The following is a 17,852-nucleotide window of genomic DNA, read 5'->3' on the forward strand; positions in this document are numbered from 1 at the left end:
CACGAACTGCATGTTGGGAAATGTAGGACAAAGACCAGGAGCCGTCTAATATTCGTTGCTCACAGTTTTAATTGCAGTCTTCTCTTTAAATAGCTGTTATAATCTTCAAACATGAAATTTAAAAAAAAGCTGTTTGTTGCTTTGGAAACAGCGGAAACTACAAGCAAAGTAGTCAACAAAGAGCCTACAGAGGTTTTACACACAAAATGATGCACGTTACAATAAATCACTACGAGAACTGGTAAAAAGAGGAAAAACTGATATACAAAAGCATTTTGAGAATATCTTCTTGATTTAAAACTGCCCATTTTATCATTCAGTTAATTGTTAAAAAAAACGACCTTTCAATGATATGAAATTCCTCAAATAATCAACTGCAGTTGAATTTGTTTTAACCATACACCTCATATGTGAAAATTTAGACCTGTTCTGTGCAAACATACTGTATATTTAGGGCATTTACACATTGCTTATGCAGAAAGTTATTTGCTCATTAGATTATTTTTCTTTCACCCTGTTACGCTAGAAGATATTTGATTATATACATTATATATACAAACATGCAGTGTCAAATTTGCATACAACCATACAGTACATGGTTGTGCTTGTGCTTGCATTACAGAATCCTTACACTGTAAACTGCTCTTGCATACAATAGAAGCTTGAACAAGAAAACAATTGATCTCTTGAGATGAAGGCTCCCTTTACATCTGTTGTTGTTGTATCTTCATTCAGCTGGATAACATTTGGAAATGGTGTTGGTACAATATTCATGTCTGGTGTTTACGCTAAAATCAAATTTATCTTGCAACATGTCACTGACTGTTCTTTCACGTCTATTGTCAGCAAATCTAGTTTAATATTACCTCTGGCTTTCAAGAAACCTGCAAATCGTATTACTTCTATGCAACTTGTAGCTTTATGTGTTTACAATAATTATTTTTATCTTTGCTTAATTCATGGGCAAAGTGATCTTTGAGAATTTAAGTGAGTTTCCATAAAACAAAGTCTACAAATCTGTTGGTAATCCAAGATGCAGCTTGGAGCTTTTACAGTGAAACTCATTTTGTAAAAAAGTGGTTCAATGCAAGAGGGCTGTCAGATACCATGTTGTGTACCCTCATCTGCACCAAAAATGTTGACCATCTTTTAACTGAAATTAGACTTCAGTGAAATCACCAGATTAGGAGGCAAGGCCACTGCATTTCTGACACCTGCAGATGGTGCAAATGTTGACTCGGAGGCGCTCAGTCACTCTTCCACATTAAGAAAGAAGAAATATAGAAGAGATGTATAGAAGAATCCGAGGCACTCTGAAGACACATAAGTTAATAAGTCTTTATTAGAACGAGGCTAGAAACCAACCTATTTTAATTTGAAAACAAGTCCTTGATGATGGCTTGCATTTTTTTGTTTTGCAAAATGGGCTGGAATCAATAAAGGCTTTCATACTTATTTACTGAATTAAAGTGCCTTGAATTCTTCTTTTAGTCCTGCTCTGTGGCTTCGTAAACAACACACAAACTGTTTTTGACCTTATGTAGCTCTTCTTCTTTGTTCTTTTTTCAACGATCAGAAAATTTTACTTGTCCATCTCACAGTCATGCTTGTCCGACACAGTGTGGTATATGCAGGATTCTAAAGGATGTCCAGTGTTAGAAAAATCAGAATTGGGAATTACAGTGTTTTTCACAGGATTAATACACAAAACAGGATGTATTCATGTCCATGTTCATTCCCCGTCAGCTACGTGGCAAACTGTTGATAAAATGCCAGCTTGACCCTCTCAATGTGGTGGCACAGCTTGATGGCTGGTCCCAACTTCAGGTCCATACACTCTTGCACTGTTGGGAGGTTCAAGAGCAGCAGCGCCTGTCCGTCAATCTCCTACAAAAATATACATTCGTATGAGATGCAGAATTACAAAATACATTTTTCAACGATCTAGTAAAGTGATGTTTTGTATTTGTGACTATGGATTAAAGAGAGTAGAGTGCACAGCCACCCTGAGTGCCCATTAAGTTTCTTAGTATTTCTTACCTGATCCAAGAAAATACGTGCAAGAGGTGCACAGTCAGTGGTCCTGATGAAGCGAACCACATCAGTAACGCTCCACTCCAGTGGGCTGGTGTCCAAACACAACTTCTGAGGAGGCTCAGTCTTTGAGGTCTATAAACAGACAGACAGGGTGAGTCAACAGAGACTCCAAGAAATTTCTCATCTGAAGTGGAGGGCTCACAGCTCATTTTAACCCTTACAATTGATGCTGAGAAGAATTCATAAAAGAGACACTGGCTGTTTCAATCTTGTGGATTTTCTCATAAGCTGTTTAGACAACGTTCAGGTCACAGTGAAAACATCATTCAAAATGTTATTAAAATAAGACAGAGAAAGGCAGGTGTATTAGATGGATGGGGCACAGAGGTGGAATTGTGCAAAACATTTTTATTTTATGCTTAGTGGTACACAATGGAGAATTCTTTAAAGATAAGAAGTCTGTTAAGTAAACTTTGACATATAAATACCACCAGATAAATATTTTCAAACCATTTCAATATTTATGGTTGTCGAGTCATTTTAAAACTCTTTGTGACTTTCATTACCTTTGGTGAGGGTGGGCGGTTCTCATCATCGGAAAATGAAGGTGAGCGGGGTTTCCGGCGTCGACGTGTGGGCCTGGGTGTTGCCGGCGGGGAGGGGGATGGCGTGGCAGGCTGAGACTTCCCAAACGATTGTTCAGAATCATCCTGGAGATCGTCCTGCAGCTCCGAGCCAGTGTCTTCACTCAGGGAGTCATCTTCATCCAGATCTTCTTCCTCGCCACTGCCCTGTGAGCCAAAGTCAAGGACAGATAGAAGTAAAGTGTGAGGAAGAATCAAAGGTTTTAATGATACAACTGATACATCCTTTCATATAACACTTAATAAAGACTAAATATGTGTGTGTGTGTGTGTGTCTGTTACCTGTGGAGACCCAGCAGGCGTGTTGTCCACTGAGGCTGAGGAGCGTCTCTTCTTATGGACGAAGAGCTGCTTCTTTTTCTTCCTCCTCCTCCCTCTTCTCTTTACTCCACCCTCCAGGTTGGAGTGCCCCCCAGGTGGACGGCCAACACGTTTACTTTTCTTCTTTCCATAGTAATATGCTGGTGACAAGACAACAGGCTTATTGTGATATGCTGCATTTGACATGTCTGAAAGATTTGAATGCATCATTGTGATAGATGGAAATGAACCGATTATTCAGATTTTAATGACTGTATTTTTTAATACGTTTTCTCTACAGGAAAAGCATGTCAGTGGAGGACATGTACTGTCTGCAGTGATATGAAAACATGTGAGACAAAAGAGAAAGTGTAATTGTTTTTCTATTGCCATCAAATTGCATCAGTGTCTTAACCCCAGCACTGCAGTGCAGCAGCCAGTAAACATATCAACAAATCTGTGACTTTGGTTTGTTCAGCAGAAGATGAAAGAGGCCAATCCTGGCACGTTTTCAGCCAACTATATCTGCTTATTCAACCAATTTCAACTCTATTCCTCTGCTTCACAGACTTTCTGTATTCATTAAGGGAGCATTTATGTACTTATATGATAATTTATATTCATGAGCAGCATAAATGAAAACAACTGGAGGTTTCTGAAGAAGGAAAAGTGAATGTAAGTTTGAACAATGTTTAGAACTAATGTCACAACTGACAAGCAAGTATACAGATGTCGTTGATTACAAATGAATCATAACAATTCGAGGCTCTGTTCATTGTCTCCTTTGTTGAGACAGCAGCCACCCCATATCAGCCAATATATCATTTCAAGTCTCCATAATCAGAAGTCTCTAGTTCTGCAAACCACCTACTGTATTTGGTCTTGGTGAGGACAGAGCAGTTCTCTGAGCAGCGGTCCAGAACCATGCGGGGTCCAAACAGGTTCGGGCAGCACTCTAGCTTGATGCAGGTTTTTCTGCAGAAGTCTGCCACGCGGTCTGCAGTGCGGACTATTTCCACAGTGGCCCGGTAACTCTTTCCCTTGTACCTGACATTCAAAAGAAAAGCAAGGTTGAACAGCAAATAAATAGTGATAAATGATTCATATTTTCATTTAATTTTAGGTGGGAAAAATCTTTTTTTTTTTTTTTTATTATAAATTTATCTACGATATCGACTACTCTCACTTACTAAAGCTCCTATTATGTTCATGTTTGATCTAGCAAGGTTGCTACAACCAGCAAGGTCTCTCTGAAAAGTAAGCCAGATGCTGTCAGCTAAATCGTCGCTTTAATCAAGTGTCAGGAGCTTGTGTTGGCTTCTGGTGTGCAGATATTTATTTCCACTTGTGCATTCAAGTACATGTTTAATCCAGCATGCGTCCTAAAATAGCCCAGCTGTGAACAGTACTACTATTCCTATATAGCAGATTTAATGGCGTTTCCCCTCACTTTGCTTTGAGTGTCTCTCCATAGCCTTGCCAGCGGCTCTCCTGGTCCAGCTGCAGCTCTCTCAGCACACGACTGGGCTTGTATGCTGAGTTTATCAGCAGAGTCAATACCTGGATAGAAGACAAGCATTGCAACACTTACAGGTTATCTGCAGGCGGGAGGGTTAGGTCTTTTATTCTTTAATTGTGTAGCATTTTAACATCAAACTGTCACCATATTAACTATGAGATAATTATCCTTAATATGTGACTGTTAATTTGGCAGTGGTTTAGCAGTCTTTTCCTAGACTCTACAATGTGTGCCATTGGTTATTATTGGTGAGATTGCTTTATGGTAGAAATGACGCAGCTTTACCACACAAAGCAGAGGGAATGCTCTTCCTTCAATGCAAATGAATCCGTTTCTTTTAATGGCACATTACACATTTACTGAGATGTGGGGAGAACAAGTAGCAACTTCCTTTCTCTCAGAATGGAATAGGGTTTATGGGAAATATGGTCACAACCCCATGGTGTGAGATAGCGGCAGCATGTTAGAATGCTAACATTTGCTAATTAGCACTAAACACGAAGTACAGCTGATGGGAGTGTATATTTCACCCAAACAGTTTTGACTTGATGCTGATGATGAAACCATGACTATCTGTACAAAATATCATGACAACCATCCAATCGTGGCAGACCCACCGACCAAGATTGCCATCCCCACACACACACACACACACACACACACACACACACAAAGCTTAACATATCACAATCAATCTTCATGCTTGTGTTAAAGGATTGAGGGATGATACTGATTCACACAAACAGCTGGACTAGCCCCTCTCACCTCTTTGAGCACCAGGGCACAGTTACCAGGGCCAATGAACTGAGGCAGCTCTGTAATGCGTCCCTTGTTAAGGTAAGGCCCAGAGAAACAGCGGTGGTTGAAGTAGATCTTGGGACAGCAGTATTTCCCGTTCCCCTGTCCTTCACATCGACACAAGAAGAGATAAAAATGGTGAAACAACCACAGACTGCACAGCAACCAGTAGATGAAACATATCACAGCATGGACCCTTTCAGTGAGACCTGAGACATACCACTCACCTGTCTCAGACTGGTTGGCCATCTGCTGCTTGACAGCGTCAGGTGATGATGAAGTTCGGCTGTAAAGTGATGAATATTGATTCAGATGTTGAAAGGCAATCGGACTCGACCCATTCAAACCAGTTAACACCCCCACCCTTCCTCTTAAACTCACTGTTTTTCAGGCTGCACCACAGCAATCTTCCTCTCCTTTTCAACTGAAAAACAAAGGAAAGACTAATGTGTGCCCAGTCACGCTATCACATTATGGCGACTAATTTGGAGGTCAGGGTAAAAAACAGATCGTATTATGCTTGTCACAGTATTAGTAACAGTCTCGTTAAGGCTGATGTGAGAGTGGCAGTGTGAGTCCACTGTGATGACTCATGTTGTATACCTGAGGGTTTGATGGGGTAGATGAGTGGATAGCCGTTTGTCTCACACCAACTGACAGGGAAAATGTCGAGGGAGTCCACATGAACAATCAGCTCTGGCATGGGCTGCTTCAGTCCTGTACACACACACACACACACACACACACACACACACACACACACACACACACACACACACACACACACACACACACACACACACACACACACACACACACACACACACACACACACACACACAGCTATTAGAGTAGAGGAATATGCAGTGAGAAGTTGTAAAAATATCACAGACTACACTATTACCCTAGCATGGATGCCAAATTCAGTTAGAGTTGTGTGTATGCAGTGATTTCAGCTGTAATTATAATCAAATGTCACACAACAGTAAAACTTACAGTTAGGGTCTTCACGTGCTTGTTTGAATGAATGCAAGTATATACAAATACTCATCACCATCTTTTAATTGTGTAAAGACAACACAAACTTTATAAGAAATTACATCAAAATGTATAGACATTAACCTTACTGGGCCTGAAAACCTATTAATTAGCTTCTTACTGAAAGAGATACAAACTATTAGGTGCTTAACATAACGCAGAATATTAAGATGTTGTGTCTATAGTGTGCAATAATCTAATTTCTGCCTATTTAGGCAACAAAGCATTGATCTTGTGTGTGACTGATGTAAAAAAAAAAACATTCCTGCATTCACCATAGAAAATAGAAAGGTAACTGCTCAACTAGGGATAACAGGTTAATGCTCTAGATGAAATGGCTTTCGATGCGCTGTGGGACTGCACAGAAACTATAAATGTATGTACATTTTCTTTCTCTAATAAAGCCATTATTTCAGTATCCCATCTCACCTTCCAGGCTGAGCCAAATGTATTGCCCTTTGACCCTGGTGACAGTTGCCACGTGAATGTTCTCAGGTGACAGCAGGTTGACGGCCTCTAGTTTCATGGCCTCTTTGAAGCTGTGGTCACACTGCTCCTGGCAGGCAAACAGAGAGGGAAAGAACTCATGTGAGAGCTATTCCACAGCAAATGATGGCTGTGTGTTGTGTTATTTTTGTCCATTATTAAAAACCCATATAAACAGTACATAGAGTATATACAGACATATTTACCGCTGGTAAAAGAGAAAAAAGTCAGAGCGAGCCACCTGTTTACCACTCATCATCGTGTGGACACATGGTATCATCCCTGGCATTTGATTATGCTGTCAGTCAAATGGGTAAAATCTCATTTCCTACATTGTGTCATATATGACAGGCAGACGATACGACAAAAACATTTATAACACAACAGCATGGGATAGCAAAATATAAAATCTATTGTCTCCAAAGTATAGCATCTACAAAGCTGCAAACACGACTGACAGTATGCTTCCATGCCTACTGTAGAGAATATAGCAGTGATCTGAGCCGTGTTCAATCCCCAGCAGGCTCTTTCTGTATCAAACTCTTCCATGAGACAAGCAGTTTACAGACTTTATAGGATGCTAGACTACATTCACAGGAATAGTGTCAATTTTAGTCAGAAAATATCAGAGTCCTACTGCTATCTATGGGATTAAATCACACAAAAACTTAACCTGTATACAGTAAAGAGTTTATTTAATTTCTATAAAAAAAGATGTCTACAGTAGCCTTAATTGCTGCTTGTATAATGCAACCCAAGTTGTAGGAAGGAGGGTTTAGCGCTGGCAGCTTGCCAATGGTTATAAAAATGTTATTAATTCATGCAGGCGCACTGCATTATAGCACAGACCTCATGCAGCCTTCATATGAAAGCAATATAATAATATTAACCTACAACAAATTTCATGATTAATCATGATTGCTACAATGACCGATGGAGAGCACATGATGTGCAGGGCGCCGTTTAATAACCAATTTCACTTTCACTGAATGACCAATGTTACAAGAGTGGGTCTGACCAGCATCTGGTGGTGGGTTTTTACATGAGTCGCTGGACATGAAACCAAACTTTACACTGAAGACTGACCAGTGTGACCTTGTTGTAAAAAAAATGGATAAAACACAGCTTGACTTACAGTTGGGAAGCAATGCTGAGGAGCTGCCTCGGCCTCACACTGTTTCAGGTAATCTGCCCAGTCAAAGTCTGGACCCTGGTATCCTGTACATGATAAAGGAAAGGACACAAAGAAAGTAGGAAATAAAGACATGGAGAGGGAGGGAAAAGAAAGCATGAGTGATCTATTCAATGTCATTCCTTAAGTTCTGGTATCACTGGTAACTGATAAAATTAAGGGACAACATCTGATAGTGCAGACCTGGTGGGGGGCTGAGAGGGACCCCATTTTTGAGGCTCCACTGAGCAGGGAAGATCCCTGGACTGTCTCTGTGACACAGAAAGGACCTCCCGGCACCCTCTGACTCCTCAATACCACATAGGTCGTCCATCTTAACCAGGAAGTACTGCTCATTGAACACCTGGTTGTGGAGAGGAGGTTATTTAGGGCCATTTTTAATTGACAGCTATTCACAGAGTCAGACTTATTTAAATTAAAGGAGATCTACTAGACTGTGTGATTAAATAGAAACATTGCGAGATCGAAAAGATATAGTTTCAACCACATTTGTGGTATTTCAAGACTCAGCAGTTATCGTTTTCTAGCTACAGAATTAACTCATTAAGGACAGTGTGGTTATGAAAATATAACGCATAAACAACTATGGCCAAAAAACAGCAAACAGGAGTGAAACAATGCAGCATAGGAGAGACAGATTTTACAGGAAAGTCTGTTACCTTGGTGACAGTGGCAGGCCTGATGGAAATAGGAGCAGCAGGGTCAACAGCCTCCAGTTTCATTCCTTCCTTGAAACAATGAGGAGCAATGGCAGGCTGATCCTGAGACACACACACACACGCACGTAGAGTCATTTCCAAAACCTCAGCTCTTAGAAATATTTCAGCGCCCAGTTGGGAGGAGAAGGTCACAACTCTTTGTTCATTGCATAATGATCAAATCTCAAATCTGACTGATATGTTTGGGTCAGTTAGAACAAATAGGAGCATAGTTGGCAGTACCTTACTGAACTCTGCAGTCAGAGCTTCATCCTGAGGCAGCTCACTGATCCTCTGTCTCACCTCCTCCCACTCTTCCTCTGTCCGCAGGGCCAACAGGTCTGAAGCAAACAAATACAAACAAATCAGCCGCTGAAGAACTAAACCTGACTTCCAGATGACTGGCGTATAATTGATTATGAAAGAAATATATAATGGAAGGGTAAAACCTATTGATTAAAATTTTCTCTACGCAGTTCCTTATATGCCTGGACTTCTGTGTGTCAGCTTTTTCTTTGTGCTGGACCTCCAAACAGCTTGCCACAATTAATTATAGCAGACAAAAACTAAAACCAAAACTAAACAAAAAACTTTTTTTCAACCACAAAACCATTAATGTCTTATCACAAGACGCTGGGTTCCTGACAGCCTTCTACACAAAATGACATGCACAATTAATAAGGCTGAACTTACCTTTCATTACATATATAAAAGCATTACATCTTCCATATTCTTTCATGAAAAGTTAAAATATAAAAGCCTATGATTGTGATCAGCTTAATGCACCACTACTGCTCACTACATTCTATTAACTTGCAAAAGCACAGTATCCAGGTACAATCTTAGCAATACAAGCCTGGCATTAAATATCAATAAGTCTTCAGCTGTAGTGGTATCAGAAGGAAGATCAGCTGTGTCAGGAAATAGATATAGCCTCCAGTGTTTCTTACACCTTGCATATTAACAAACTTTATTCACCTAAGGAGCATTAGCAGATCGTAACCCTGAAAATAATGATCAATCTAACCCTGCAAGGAAAATCTATTTCAAGGTCTAGTGGGATACCATCACATTTTGGATATTAGTTACTTGTAATTCATCACAATGCGCTTGTCAAAGTATTGCAAAATGTTAATATAACTCACATAATGTGACAAATGAAGAAAAATGACAGAAGTGATTGAACAAGTAGGAATAAACATGAGATAGTATGATTTTTATAATTTGGAATAAAACATTAGATCTGTCATAGGATTATTTAAAATAACTGGCCATGCATCCACCCAGTCGATGATTGCCCTATGAATTCTTCATGTATCCTTCCATCAGAAACTATTACTCATCCATGCTTTGGCAGTAAACAGTGAAATCTAGAAATCATTTTACCTTTCTTTTTTTGGTGTCTAAATATAAAAATCTGACCCGTGTCAGTGCCACTGACCTGAGGGAGGCCTGAGGGTGCAGCCATGCTCTTTGGCCCAGCCTGGTGGGTGGAGGCGTGGGTGGAGGTAAAAGAGCCAGAGGGTTGCAGGTGTGTCTGGGAGGCCCTCGGTGCCTACCAGGCGCAGCTTCAGCCTTCCTCCGACATTCTCCTCCACCTCGGCAGCCCAGGCCAGCCCCAGGTCGACGCTGTCCTGGAGCTCCACGTAGCAGCCTGCACACAGGAGCTCCACCGGGTCTCTTCCGCGCTGTGGCTGCGGGGGAGGTGGAGAAGGGTGGTAAATGAGAAGCTGATAGCACACTTACACAAACACAAATGAACACACGCCTAGGCAAGGATAGGAATTTGTACTGGGAGAGAATGAACTGCATGACTAAGTGGCAGAACTGAAGCACAGTCACTGAAAGCTAACTAATGGCTCTAAAGAATTTCACAGGCTGTTCCTACACTGCATTTGCTTTCAGCAGCACGGACTTGGTGCCGTAAACAAAAGCTCAGAGCCTTGTCTTTTCTAGACTTGGGACTTCACATCAGGTACACGTGCAAGACTTCATAATAGATATAAAATCTTATTTAGTTCAAGTTGACAATTATTCCAATGGGCACTTTAAGTGTGAACTGTCTTTTTGTTGTTTCAAAATGGGCATAACAAAGAGAAGAGAGAAGGCTACACTATATATAAGCTACAAGTAGCAAATGACAGTAAAACAAAACATGACAGTTCCACACTTGAACAGTAATGAGGAATGTCTGACTTTATTATGACAACCTCATGTGTTTTTTTAAAGTTGTCAAATTCATCAAATCTGTACTGATGCAGGAGATTGTTCTTGCCACAGAGACATGAGACGCCCCATTGTGGGTGTGAGGAGGAGAAGGACAGCTGCTCCATTCCCCTGCCTTACCAATTCCAGCAGGCTGGCAGGCGCACTGCACTCCTCGGCCAAGGCCTTTTCCAGCAGAGCTTCCCAGTCCTGGTGCTTCTCACGCACACCTGAGGTGGATCATACACACACACACACACACACACACACACAGACACAAACACAGACACACACAGTTTTTTTTTTATTAACCAAACAACTAGGTGGGCTCAGGATCACACATATACTACTCTGTCTGTCACCCTAAATCACAGCATCAACTGTAAAATAACTACTGGAATTATTTGAAAAATAACCCATTATTACATCTATTATAGTATTTTGTATTTTGCTTTAAGATTATTTCTTTGTTTCCACAAGTTAACATATATAGGTGTCAAAGTGCTAATTAGGTTGCATTAATTGAAAATAAACAGAAGAAAAACAGTGTAATTGCTTCAGAACGTTGAATCAAAAACTGCAAAGGTTTTTGCCCATTTTACCCACAAAACTATTCCTCATGAAACTAGAACATTAGACACAAACCTTTTATCTGAGACAACTGTGGCAGCAGAAATATTCATTACTCCTTGCTACACTGAACAAAAGTGCAATTACTTAGTTGAAGCTCCACCACTAAATAGCATTTTGAGTACATGGTACAAAAATATTTGTGGCAGAGCCTGTCCTTGAAGCACTCACGGAAAAAGAAAAAAATGCCCCCAAAAGTAAAGTGGAAGCACTAAATGTGTATCAAACTAAAGTTACACAACATCTGCAATTTATCAATAAAACTAATAGTGAGAGAATTTAATTTACAAAAACAAAAGATAATATTTTGCACCAGACCAACTTTTGTTTTTACCACTCTATAGTGTCCATAGGCAGATTACAACATCCACTACACCTTTATCAGAACACCATGCCAACACCACCCATGCCTCACCCTCAGGGGCTTTCATGGTCTTCCCATGCTGGCGGCTCCAGCCCAGCGGGTGGAGGTCTGCCGTCATAATGTCACACCAGAAGTCGGCACGCCGGTCATCCTGGTATCCCTCGTAGCGCAGCAGCAGCAGCTGGCCACACGTGGTGATGATGTTGGCCACCCAGTAAGGACTGTCAGCTTCTGAGCGCACACACACCTCCAGCTTCATGCCTGGAGTCAGTCCTGTCTGCAGGCCCTGGTCCACCTGAGACGAGGACAGAAGAACGGTTGGAATCATGAACTTGATTGGCACACAAAAAACAACTTAGTGCACAAAGACTAGATGAGAGGAGAAAATACAACTTTTAATCTATGCTATTATTGGCTTTTATTGCAATTAAACCTATCTTCCAGTTTGCAGCTAAGTATCATGTGTTAAAACTGTTATCTATAGAAGTTTTGTTAGTTACTTCTGTGTTTATGCTTTACGACTGGATGCTTCTAATCACATTACTAGGGGCTTTACTCGCTGACTCATTCCATAGATCTGAGTCATGCTTTCAGATGTAGTTTGAAACAAATGAGCATTTACTTGAAACTTAGTAAGGACTTCACAAATAAGTAAAGGTAAAAGTCATTTAGCAATTTATTATGTATAGCTGGTACAAGCTTAGCTGATCTGTGTTATCTGTGAAGGTTGTCAGCACCCACATGTTTGAAGGCGTGATGGGGCACAGACACGGCTCCAGTCTCCTCCAAGAAGTCATCCCAGTTAAAGTCAGACACATCCTGGGCAGAGTCTCCATCTGGAACACACACACACACACACACACAACACATTTTTCCAACCTGCTCTCCAAAACATATTATCTTACTCATTTCACGCAGCTGTTCACAGAGTAGTTCTTACCAGACTCCAGTGACTCCTGACTCATGCTGGTGCCCCCTCAAGGCCAAGACTAGCAACTCTGTGGAAGAACAGAAGAGGATTATTATCCTGCGAGGGTAAATGAATGAGTGCTGGTCCAAAACATAGAAGTGAAAATGTCTCACTGAGCCGCCTTCCTCGCAGTCTATCTGCAGTACACTATGCTGTGCCCGGGTTTAATCAAATCACCGTCCGAGGTCTCGACAGTACTCAATAATCTCTGAACTTGCTACTGTCTTCAACCACTATATGATTAATAATGGGTGACGGGTGATGCCACTGGTGTGTAACGGCCCGCTCTGCAGTTCACAAGGCAAACTGTATCAGCAGAAAGTTACCAAAAAAGTGTGAAACAGCGACCGAGACTTTGTCTGTCTACCATAACTACAATACACCACATCTATCACACCAATAAGACACATCTGTCAGCCAACAGCTACAGATAATAAAAACATTATCAGTCAACATTCAAACACATTCATGATGTTCATTCAAACACATTAATACACCGGCAACCGACACTCTAATTAGCCGGCAAAGGAACCTGCAACTTTGGTCAAGCTGCAGACGAAATTCAACAGACGTAATTTACAAACCCAGCTTCAAGGCCAAAATGAAATTAATTTGCATTTGTTTGGATTTTTTCAGCCACTCTAAAATCAAGGACTCCGAGGCCTTGATAATAGAGTTGTTAAGATACGAAATGCTTGGTGAAGTTTCTACATCAATATTCAAGTGCCTCTATCTGGTCCTGGACTCAATCAATACAAAACACGATAAGCGGTGAATAAAATCTCAAATTACATGCTGCATATTTGTCATTCATTTGGGGTGGCACAGGCTACCACCTCCATAACACACCAGATGGTATATGATCGGTGGGAAATATATTAAAATATGCTAATCTCCAGCTCCACCACTACTTAAGAAGCCCCCTTTGGGCTTTTTTTTTTGTGATCGTGTACCTTTTCCTGCCCCAATGTGAAGATTTCAAAACAGTGCCTTGACACGAATGTGGACACACACATCAAGCTTTGACACATCACACCAACCCGCAGCATTGTGACAAGCAGATAAAATAAGTTAATACAACAAGAGAGATGGCATGAATAAGAAAGAAGGGAGCGCAGGGCGTGACGACAGTGGAGAGAGCGGTGTATGGGATGCGGAGGATAGCTGCTCTGTCACGGCAGCTCCATTCAGCCGGCCTGTCAAGCCTGTCTTTGTCACATCTGACGTCTCTATTAAAACCAGAGCGACCACCAGAAACCACCCCCTCCCGACGGCCGGACTGCCACCGCGACCCCCGTGCTCCGCCGGGATCAGCACCACCTTTCACCCGCGACCCTGCCCCAGACTCCCTCTGTCTTTCTCCCCCTCCCTGCGACGCATACATACACGCCAGAGGGCCTTATTGTCCCTGGGGGTCACTCTCCAAACATAAGAGTGGAGGAAAAAAAAGAGCAGTGGAGTAGAAATACAGAGCTAAAGTTTAAGCTTTATCTTGACAGCTGATGCTGAGCTTACATATTAGATCATTTAAGAGTTCATGGTGGGATTTTAAGTTGATTCTGTTCTGTATATGTCTACTCCTGGGGCCTTGTTCCGCAAACGATTTCATGGCTGTTCTATGTTTGTGATGATTTCTGATACAATTCAAACAAGATGAAACTGAATCAGCTATTCTCATAAAGAATAAAATAGTGTCTGTTTATCAACTCTAAGACGCATATCGATTACTAACACTTCCGAGAAATATCACCTGATAGTTCCAAATACGAGCTTTCAGTATTTGTTCTGAGTTATTCAACAGCCTGAGCTGAAGGTTTCTACAGCACTTAACTTTGTACAACAGCATGGCCTCGTACGAGCAGACAGGAAGAAATGCAACTTCCCCTGTTTCATACACAGTGTAAGTGGTCTGTGTGTGGACCACAGCTAGCAGCAGTCTGCCTGAATCTTTCTGCACCACCCGAGACTCTGACTGAACCTGAAAGAGAAAGGATGAACACACACCCACGCAAACATACACACACACACAAACACAAACAAGCACTCATAGAGAACTGAGATCCACACTACATCCTCTTTACAAGCACTTACTGAATCATATTCTCATCAGCACTTAGCATCCAACTGACTATTTCTAAACAGGCCTTCCTGAACCTCTGAGGTCCCTGGGTGGGATAGGCAATCTGACAAAATACACATTCTCACAAAGTACGGCTTCTCAAGGAAATAAAATCAAAGTCAACTTTTAATAAAATGAAATTAGTTGCTGAAACATTTCCCCAAACACTATTTAATGACATCTGCTGATCACCATTAGATGACATTACATTATAAGCACTAATGTAGCAGAAAATTAGTATGTCCTCCTGTTAGTGTCTATATTCAAACATAAATAAACCCATTTTCAGAGGTGCACTTATTTGCTTTTTATTATTATTTGCACTGGTGTTATACCATGGTGTGTTGTTCATTTGTGTGACCAAGATGTAAATATCAACCAAAGTACAAAAACATATTTTCTCACTTACTTAAAGCGCTATCGAGCCATGCAGTTTGTTTTGGTTTCATGGTGCCAGGTTTGGACATATCAGTCTCTGAAATATCTGCATTCACCCTAATACAACTGAAGTGATGGGAATTTGTGAATTCAACAGAAACATCTTTTCTCAGTGTCCACCAAACTCTAAATAATCAATGATTCTCACTGTGAACTGTTTTTATAGGAACTATTTCTTTGGTAGAAAGTAGTTCCAATTAGAGCTGCAATGATTAGTTGATTAATCGATTACTTGCCAACTATTTTGATAATTGATTAATTGTTTTGAGTCATTTATAAAGAAAAAATATCTCTTTAGTCCTCTATGACAGTAAACTAAGTATATTTGGATTGTGGACACAACAAGACATTTGAGCTGGGGGCTTTGGAGAACAGTGATCAACATGTTTCACCACTTTATGGACCATACCACTAATCGATTAATCGAGGAAATGATCACCTGGAGAATAATCTTTAGTCGCGGCCCTAGTTCCAATGAAAACTGTTCACAGTGAAGTCTGTGGATTACATTGTTTAACAGGGACTGGTTGTTTCTGGAGAGAGATTCTGCTGTTTGCTGGGAATGCTAGGAAAAAACATTGCCCTCACCTCCTCTAACGGGGTCAGAAATATCACTGAATGATGTCTGAAGTAAAAGTAAAACCAAAACCATGTGGCTGATGGGTCAACAGTAGGCTGCCATAGGTAAATATAAGGGCTTTTATTGTACTTGAGGTAAATAATAGTGGAGGTAGTTTTACACTCCATGGCACTCCTGATAACATTAAAGATACATTTAAGAACCAAATTATTGTGCAGCCCAGTAAAGGTTCCTATCAGACGATGACTTACACCTGCCAGGGCGTTTTAACTAACTTTAAAAACAGGCTCACTGTCATTAATACGGACACTATGGCTGTCAACAAAGGGACGCACTGAAGACCAAGCAATGGGAGCTGGCCTGTTCAGCGCATTGTAATCCACGAGCTCTCTCACACTACTTATGTCCAATGCTAAAGTACCAGCTATAACTTGCAACCAAACAGGGCTGCTGACAAGACAAATCCACGTTTCCTCCACACAGCCTGCAGTTTCAACAACATAGCGGCACGTCGACCGGAGCAGCGCTCAAGTTGCACAATGGGGAAGTTAAGAGCCAGAAAGGAAGAAAAAAAATAAGGTTGCAATAAGTCAACGTGGAATATGACAGCAATGTGACAACAACAACATGACAACCTCCTGAGCATCACCCCGCTCATCAGCTGGTGGAAGCGTACGGAGGCGAGCAGCGTTCATGAACCGATGAGTTTATTTTGGCTGTTTGTTGAGAGCTACACACAAACACAAATCGGCTGAGGTCGTGCAACCTTCATTATGTAAGACTTCGACATTATAAATACACGGAGTTATTCAAGGGCAGTTCACTGGAAATTTCCACACAATCCTCGAACTGAAACTAGCTTAAAGGTTGCACTGCTCGTACGGACTAACCGCAGCATTCAGAAACAGAGATGGGCCATTAACGCAACGGCTTTGCAGAGAGAGAGAGGGAGAGAGGGAGAGAGAGACTACAGCGCCGACGGTCTAACTTTCACTCTGAGGAGAACATCACAAATACCGATTGAGAAAATTATTTAATAGCTGTCTAATAAATAAACATGCCGTCCTAAATGAACAATGACCGTGTGGGACTCATTGGACACATGGTAAAATCGCCTGTGTCCGAGTCAAGTTACTGAACGTCACAGCTTGAGCAATAAGAGCAGGCTGACGAGCAATAAGGGCGCTTACACTCGACCGAACCCGACTCATCTTTTTGAGAGACGGGAAAAAAGGCGAATGCGCCACCACGGTACAAAACACCGTTAGGAATTTGTAACAAACAACACACAGTATGTGAATATTTAGTCGCAAAATTCGCCCCTTACCGCTAAGTAGTTTTTCCAAGTCGGTTTTTAGATGCCGTTCCTCTCCGCCTGCTCGCTCGCAGCAATGTTAAGCTACCGTGAATACAAACCGGGAACCCCGGTTGAACGTTTCAAAATAAAACGCGTGTAAGAGCGGGAGTTGCAACCGTCGCCTAAGCAACAGCGGGGACCTTCCGTGCCGAGGGTTAAATCGTGAGACTTCCGGTGTCGCTCTAGCAGCGTCTCGCTAGCTTGACGCAGTTCTCGTCCACACGACCTCATTCCAATATGGCACAAATGGCCACTGCGCATGTTCTGCCGCCTATATGCCTCTGAGCCCGGCTACATCACACTGACTTCCATCTTCACACACACAATAAAATATCACACAACCAGAATCAAGACCAAAATCTATAACACGCGCAAAAGAAAAGGGAAAAAGAGCAGAATGGTTCCCGTTTGTATTCATTTTACGAGCAGACGAGGGTTAACCATAAACAGTCTTTAAAGGGGTTTTATTCCCAGCGG

The 17,852-nt window shown here is 41.4% G+C and overlaps 1 protein-coding gene across 1 annotated transcript; it reads right to left on the minus strand.

The window, feature by feature from the left end:
* Positions 1-51: 51 nt before the first annotated feature.
* sfmbt1 (Scm like with four mbt domains 1) lies at positions 52-17,456 on the minus strand. Its single transcript, XM_051416507.1, has 21 exons — positions 17,346-17,456; positions 12,852-12,909; positions 12,653-12,747; positions 11,963-12,206; positions 11,059-11,147; positions 10,154-10,406; positions 8,956-9,053; positions 8,674-8,775; positions 8,198-8,357; positions 7,958-8,040; positions 6,766-6,892; positions 5,902-6,015; positions 5,680-5,722; positions 5,526-5,584; positions 5,266-5,405; positions 4,432-4,541; positions 3,853-4,028; positions 2,964-3,142; positions 2,604-2,828; positions 2,041-2,169; positions 52-1,887 (listed from the first exon to the last, which is right to left on the minus strand). The coding sequence occupies exons 2-21, from the start codon at positions 12,874-12,876 to the stop codon at positions 1,747-1,749; spliced, it is 2,592 nt and encodes an 863-aa protein (XP_051272467.1). The 5' UTR covers positions 12,877-12,909; positions 17,346-17,456; the 3' UTR covers positions 52-1,746.
* Positions 17,457-17,852: the final 396 nt, after the last annotated feature.

The sequence above is a fragment of the Dicentrarchus labrax genome, unplaced genomic scaffold (assembly GCF_905237075.1).
Source record: "Dicentrarchus labrax unplaced genomic scaffold, dlabrax2021, whole genome shotgun sequence".
Lineage (NCBI taxonomy): Eukaryota > Metazoa > Chordata > Actinopteri > Moronidae > Dicentrarchus > Dicentrarchus labrax.

Bases quoted from the DNA above. Each gene is read 5' to 3' on its own strand.
- sfmbt1 (XM_051416507.1), bottom strand. From the start codon at position 12,876: ATGAGTCAGGAGTCACTGGAGTCTG. The intron at 8,358-8,673 runs GTAACAGACTTT...CTCCACAACCAG, and splicing joins GGCCTGCCACTGTCACCAAG to GTGTTCAATGAGCAGTACTT. The intron at 5,585-5,679 runs GTGAGTTTAAGA...ATCACTTTACAG, and splicing joins GTGGTGCAGCCTGAAAAACA to CCGAACTTCATCATCACCTG.